This window comes from Pygoscelis adeliae, unplaced genomic scaffold (genome assembly GCF_000699105.1).
Source record: "Pygoscelis adeliae isolate BGI_AS28 unplaced genomic scaffold, ASM69910v1 Scaffold73, whole genome shotgun sequence".
NCBI lineage: Eukaryota > Metazoa > Chordata > Aves > Sphenisciformes > Spheniscidae > Pygoscelis > Pygoscelis adeliae.
The window spans coordinates 428,863-436,430 of NW_008824470.1; the positions used below are offsets into that span (position 1 = coordinate 428,863).

The 7,568-nt window shown below is 42.2% G+C and overlaps 1 protein-coding gene across 1 annotated transcript in view; it reads left to right on the forward strand.

Annotated features, from left to right (window-relative positions):
- The first annotated feature begins 2,355 nt into the window (after nucleotides 1-2,355).
- KIAA1024L (KIAA1024-like ortholog) overlaps nucleotides 2,356-7,568 on the forward strand; it is a 9,083-nt gene continuing 3,870 nt past the window's right edge. Inside the window, exon 1 of the mRNA XM_009321243.1 lies at nucleotides 2,356-2,520. Within this exon, the coding sequence (XP_009319518.1) occupies nucleotides 2,356-2,520 (165 nt within the window). The remainder of the gene's footprint in view (nucleotides 2,521-7,568) is intronic.

The following is a 7,568-nucleotide window of genomic DNA, read 5'->3' on the forward strand; positions in this document are numbered from 1 at the left end:
GAGAGGAAATGGCCTCAAGTTGCGCCAGGGGAGGTTTAGATTGGATGTGAGGAAAAATGTCTTTACTGAAAGAGTGGTTAAACATTGGAACGGTCTGCCCAGGGAAGTGGTTGAGTCACCTTCCCTGGACGTATTTAAAAGACGTGTAGCTGCGGCGCTTAGGGACATGGTTTAGTGGGCATGGTGGTGTTGGGTTGACGGTTGGACTCGATGATCTTAGAGGTCTTTTCCAACCTTAATGATTCTATGATTCTATGGTCAAAGTTTAAAAAATCCTGATGGTGATGGATAAGCTGCACGTGGAGCTCTTGTTCTTCAAATCCTGCAGTACAGCAAAGAGGGGATCCTTGGTAAAACTAATATGGAAATTAGTTTAAAACACATAAAAGTAAGCACTTCAGACAGGTGGTCATGAGATTCTGAAGCTCGCTTCTAGAGGAGGTAGTATCAGAATATTTGAAAAGCAATTAGACAAATTTGTGGACAACAAGTCCATAAATAGATAATAAAAGGCCTGGGAAGAGACACTAGCACAAAAAGTTGTGTGGCTTCTGGGGGAGTAAAAGGAGAACGAACTGCAGAAAGTAGCCAGGTGTACACAGTCTCCCTAAACAGCATCTCTTCTTGTCTTTTTCAAACACAGTGACAGATCCTGGGCTTGGGGGGTCTGACCTAGTGAGACCTTTTTTATGTTCTTATGTCATGTCTAATGAGATGAAGTAGTGTCGGTAAGTAAATTCACACAGACACACACCACATCATATGCTACAGTAGCACGGAATAATGCTGTGTTCAGAGAGATCCTGGAAAGGGTACATACGTTTAAGAAAGAAGACATGGTTGTATATACCCAGCTATTTTAGAACACAAATTAATACTGTCTTAGTTCTGCACAGGGAAAAAGGGGGACAACATGTCATGGTAAGTCTAAAACAGCAGCTTCATGGTAGTCCCTCAGGGTACGCTGTAAAGGTGTGTTAGTGTTTCAGGGCTTCATTACACTGCGGAGAAACAGTTCTAAATGTAGCAGCAGGTTCCCCAGAAGGATGCACATCCACTCAGAAACACAGTCACTACTGTCTCTTTTGTGGCTGCTCACAAATATTCTAATACGAATATTTACTTGAAAGTTGACAGATTAATAATTTTTAACAGATATGCTGTAAAATAATCACCAAAAAATACATGCAAGGAAAAATCATGAGCTTTCTAAGTAGATAAGGGTTTTAACTTACATGTGTACCGAAGTATTCATTTATTACATTAGGATCTCACATTAGTAACATTTTAAAAAGTAGTTTACTGGTTTTATTTTCTTCTCAAATTTCAGCAATCTTCTGTAAGGAAAGTAGATTGGTCTGATTCTCTGGTCTAAGTACAAGGATAAAATTTTTGTGATACCCTAATTCTCAGCACTGATTTGATCCAAAATAGGTTTTCCTGGATTTCAAACAATGAACTTTCAAAAACCTATTCTCCATGGCAGTGTCATCAAAAATGAAACATATCTTGGTAAAACAGAAAGGTTTGAAAAAAGGTTAAAATAAAAATGAGGAGACTACTTTTGCTGGTTGCAAGTAATGGCCATGAGAAGGGGAATTTCATTAGCTGAAAGTCAAACAAACTTAAGACTTATAAAATGATGATGAAAATGCCAAATCTCAAAATGAAAAAATAAAAGTGAAGGGACTGAGACTATGCCATTCAAGGCAGTAAGAGTTTTTTCCATTCACTTGAACAGGAGCAGAATCAATTCCCTGAAAACTTCTGTTACCAATTACTTGAAACAATCTAATATTTCCCAGGGTCAAGAAGAATTTACTGTGAAAGAAATCCCTGAACCTAAAGAAATACATGTCATAGCCGTCGTGCTAAACAGTACCGACCCACACAGCACAATGGAGCCTCTTAGTACTGCCACTGAAAAGGAGGACTTGCTTTGCACTGGGAGCTGCTTCTAATTTTCTGGGAAAAAAAGCTCGCTTTGAAGTATTGTAAGCTTGACATTTTTGGCAGGTCACTTGAGGAAGTGCTGGTATGCGTTTAAGTGTCTCATGCATCTACTCACTGGTACTCTGTTAGCTTTAATGAGCACATATGTATCTATCAAAATAGACCTTGAACTTGAAAACTTAAGCTGGGCACTTACAGAAACATGTCCTGTCTGCTCTGCCGCTTCTAAACAATCTTTTATCATTGGTATATGATATAAGTGAGCCTGACACCAAACAGGGGTCAGATACAGTTTCAGGAAACTGTCGTATCCTTCTTCACATCATTAATAATAGAAAGAGCGTGCACAGCCAGGAAGCAGAAGCTGGGGCTGTTTTCATTATTACTCTGCAGGACAGAAACATGGACTTCTCTGTTTTGCCAAACAACAACCATCCCGATAAATTCCTGCAACTGGAGGTGAAGTCTCTAGTGAAAAACTCTGCCTTTCTACAAGCCAGCCTGGCAAAATTCCCAGAAGCAGCTTTACCTGGCATGCAGCAGTGGCACAACAGGGTCTATTTGCAGGTAAGGTCCAAAAGAGGCTAACATTTTTCCTGATTTTTCTACCTCGTTTTGGGGATCTGGAGACAAATTACATAAGGATGAGACTTCAGCTGTGGATTCAGCTTCCTGCATCTCTGAATCTGAATCACTAATATCCCCGTAAGTTTTCCCATTGACTTCAGTGAGGATCAGGCTCCAAGCGAAGAGTCACTCTCTTCAGGGCCGTCCGCTGACTTCATTTCAGTACATTAGGCTTTCTACTGCTCGTTGTAACATTTTCTTAGCATTTCCCAGAAAGTCTATTGATGTAAAATACTGATTAATTGTACTAAAGGGGCAAAATAAGAAAAAAACCCAGACTTAAATCAGAAAGCCAGGCCATATCCCTCAAACTCGATGAAAAGGCACATTAGAGAGAGCATCAGAGATTCTTGCTAGTGTCTTGTGAGCTTATGTATGTCTACATAGTTCACTGTAGCTTTCTCTTTATTTTGCCTTGTTTTCCTCATTGTACTTTGACCTTCTGTTATCTTGACAGACAGCTGTTGAAAGTGTGAAACACACTAACTGTATTAATCCAGGTTATTATATAGAGGTAGCAGCAGTTTCTTGGTAAAAATGTAAATGTGCGCTGCCTAGTAGAGGCCCTGGAGCCGGCAGCAGCGAAGTTCATGTCTGGATCAGCAGCAGTGCAGCTGCATCAGCTCACACCCCTCTGGGCCCCACTTGCTGCTCCACAGTGCTCCTTTCCTGCTGCCTGGGGAGCCCCTCGCCTTCCCCACCCCTAGCATGAGCAAAAGCTCCAAGGTCTGGTTCTTGTCAAGGGATGGAGACGCACATAAGCAATTGGGGCAGCGGGGGAGGGATGGAGAAGGGTCTGCATCCTGAGGATCCTTAGGGTGGGCGTCCAATTCCCTAGGGGAATGAGGAGTGGGAGCTGAAAAAACATCAACCTGGGGGAGGGGAAGAGAAGTATCCTTAAAGTCTCCCACAGCTACTTCCAGTTGCACTTCTCTCCTGTCACACATTTCTCCCCACCAGTTCCCCAAACTCCTTCGCTCCCTCCCAGAGTCCATTCCAGTCCTCATCCACATGCAAAAGTCCTCCCCCCCCCGACACCTGCTTTCATGACCCCCCCTTACCTTCCCTAGTCTCTTCCCCATCCCAAACACCCTTCCCTCTGTCTACCCCAATGCCTCCAGCCGCCTCTGCTCGTGTTGTGTAATCTTTGCCGGCAATTCCCCAAGGAAAGCTGGGAGGTGGGGGGACGCGGTCGCCCATCGTCTCCCATGCAAAGAGCCCTAACCAAGGGAAGGAGCCTGCGGGATCCCAAACAATGGGGTATGGTGCAATGCTGGCCTCACTCCCCACCCCACCTAAGCCCCTCTTTTGTGCAGGAGGGAGGCAGCCACACACAGAGCCTCCTCCGCAGCAGGGATCCTTCTCCCTATTGTCATTTAACAGAACGCACTGTCACCGAGCCAGGGCTGCAGCGCTGCAGGAGGATTAGAAATGCGTGGGGCGCCCTGTGCTTTTTCGACTTGTGCTCTGCCCTTCACCACCAGCGAGAGGGTTTTCCTGGAACTCTGTTCCCAGCCCCGGGATGGCCATTTCAAAGGAAATGTCTGTGCTCGCCATGTCTGCAGAAATACAGTTTGCAATGCGGTATGTTTTAGAAATGTTAAACCTAGGGCACAACCTATATTTTTAAATGTAGTCATTAGTGAATTCAGGCTGTCCAGATAAAATTCATTGTGCCTTATTCTCTCTCCCTTATGAGCTCGCCTCCTTTTTTCCCTTTTGCTGACAATCAAATAAAGGGAAAAGAACTGATGAGTTCCAGACATTAGAATAAACACGATGGCACAGTGGAGAACTAATGGCGCAGGAATAACGTGTTTTGCTTTAAGATGAGAGAGCTAATGGGGTTAAGGGTTAGTTAATTCAGAAACGGAAACGGGGGGCGAGGGGGGGCAAGGGAGGAGAATTCATTTCAGAACATATGTGCGTGACCTACAGACTCCCAAAGTCATAAAACCTTGAGAGTAGCCTGAATTCCCTCTTCAAAAATTCATTTTCTTTAAGAAACCATTGTTACTCAGGGCTCCCCGTGTCAAGTGACTTCTTGGTGGCGTGTTTGTGGTCTCTTCTAGACCTTTATTATGAGATCACTTAAATCCAAGTGCACTTAAACGCTTATGTGTTTTCTCCACCTATACGTTTTTTAATTTATTTCCATTATAAAGAGCAGCTTGACATAACGACAGTTCCTATTGCTGGCCAAAAAGTTTCTGCTCTTTCTCCTTACTTTCCTCTTCTGTATCAGGCAAACTGAACAGCTTCCCTGCTTAGCATATATTTTCATTGTCTACTTTGAGTAAAACAAACCAGAAAGCAGGCCAGGAATCTTGGCCCTTCCTTGTGAAAAGCAGCATAAAAAGCACAGACTGTTTCTCCTGCAAATGGCTAGCTACAGACCGCTTTCTGATTGCCCTGAAAATTTCCAGTCCCTCTGGACTCTCTGCCCCACAACATGTTTTATTTTTCAGCATACACCAGAGGATTAATCCCCTATATCTGCTTCTGATATCCAGGGTGCATGTCTCCCCTGTAGTCTACCTGGTCATTTTCTGCAATTCTCGGACTTCTCTTTCCTGCTTGTATTTCTCTTTTTTCCCTATTTCTGGAAGACAGCAGAGAGCATTTGGTCTTTGAACACTATGCTACTTCTTGTCATGCTGCTCTCGCTTAGGAATTCACAACTCCCAACAAATTTTGGCCTGTGGGTATTACAGTTATCACGCTAAATGCAGTCCTAACCCCTCCTGGTTTCTCATCTGAGCTAACGCCTGTGTTCTGCCTTTGCTTGTTCCTCAGTGTACCAGGACAAGAGATGTTTTTTCCCTATAAGTTAGGTGCTGGGTTACAGTCACTTGTTTGTCCCCTGGCTCATACGTGCGTTACATACTTCCATTCTTTCCCTTATTCTTCCCTGGACATCTGCAACTGGCCACAATCAGAGCCAGCTGCAAGGTTGGCAGGAGATTTGGTCTGACACCATCCAGAAGTTTTTATATAATGCACTCACAACCCTGCAGAACTCCATTACCAACAACAGATAAAACAGCTTTCTTTAAGTAAACAATTTATAATGAGGACAGAAATACTCTCAATGCTGCACAATTAAAATAGTCCGTATGAATGCCTACTTTTCTCTAAATATTCCTGTCACTTCGGCTTAAGTGTTTATAACCATCTACTAATCTCCTTCCTATCCATGCCAGGTGGCTTCCCAGGTTGCTTTGTAGTTCCTGATGCTGCCTTATGTCTTTGACAAGGAATTCTGATCTCCTTCAGTTCCTTTGATAAGAAAATTCGGATTCTCAGGAATCCTTGATGTGAGCTGTCTGCCCTACTGTCTTTCAGATCTGCTTACCTACCCTCAGTTACTCCTTGCCTTCCTGATTGCTCTTCCACAGCATCCCCTATGAGATCAGATTTGTTCAGGAAATTCTGAAGAGCTAATAATTATTTATCCTGATAAATGGGCTTTTTTTATTGACCAAATGCCTAGCAATACCTAAACAGTTGTTACAACTATCACAGGGATTTTTGGGTTACTACCTAGCAGTTGTTTGCCTGTCAAACTTTTTGTCTGTCTTAGAAACAGGTCTCTACATCAGAAAAATGCCCTTCCAAGTGCTGGGAGAGTCCTCCAGGGTGTGTTACAAGGCTTTTGCACAACAGAGGGTTATAGTCTTAAACAAATTACATGCAAATATAATAATCACCCGGATACCCACTTTCATTAGGTTTGAGGAGGTTGTTATAAAACAAATCCTGCACTATCTGGTGGCCCTAAATTTCTGGAAGACTCCACTGGTTAAAACTTTTAGGCGTAGCTGCCCATCGACAGCATTTGTCACTTTCATTGAGTATCTCCCCCGACTGCAGCTGGAGACCATGGCTGGCCATGGGACAAGAGGAACTAACTGTCTTTGGGGGGAGTAAAGAAAAATTTGACTTCCAGGAAGTAAATTTCCTTAATTTTTTAGGTGTCTCTTTATTCTCTTCTTGCAGGTAGATGGGCTTGAGACCAAGGCCTAGCCTTAACTGTTGATGTCCTGGTTTTGGTGGGTGATTAGATTGATGCATCATATCACAGACTGAGGAAAGAATGGTTAGACTCGCAGGTTGTTTCAGTGCTAACAACAATGACAACCGTGGGAACAAAAGGATGAAGTCAAGATAAAAATTAGATTAAAATGTTTCCTAGCAACATAGATTAATTTATAATTTTTAATTATATATATTTTAATGTACCTGTATGCATAATTTGCATTATGAAATAATCAGCAAGAAAAATCTGTGGAGAAAGCACATTTTGACCCAGGGATGAAACTAACATTGACTGTCTACAGATCTTCAGGCTTTTTACAGAATCCTCTTTTTGTACATGTCAGCTCTCTGGGTCTATCAAAGCGGGACAAACTGTTCTCAGTGAAACACGAGTTATAAATCATAACAGCTTTCTTGCTCATGAGCTATATGTAGATCAAACACAGTTATATGTTTGCAGAGTTGAGCATTTTTCATCTTGTTAAATGAGTATTTCATCAACACATTTCAACTACAGTTTCTCAGAGTTCTTCATAACTATTGCTGCTTTGAGTACTTACTGTTCCCTCCTCCCATTCAATGAATAGTAACATAAATTGCCTCCGATTTGATCTGTTCCACCCTCATTCACACTGGCTTCTTAGACACAGTGTATATCATATAAATTCTGTAAGGCATACGGATACCTAAGTTTACAATACTTTCCTCTTTCTTTGAACGTTTGCTTCATCAATCAGAATCAAAACATAGAAGTCTGTGAAAACTGTTGGGAGATGTTTTGAATCTTAAAAGAAAAAAATAGTAGTTTTTGCTAGAATTAATACTAGCAGGCATATTTTTATTATCTAATCTCCTTCTGTTTCTCTGCTTCTATAAATGCATATGCTTCATGCAATCTTCTTCATATTTCTGTGTATCATTTCTTGGACCTAAACCTCCCCACCCCCCCC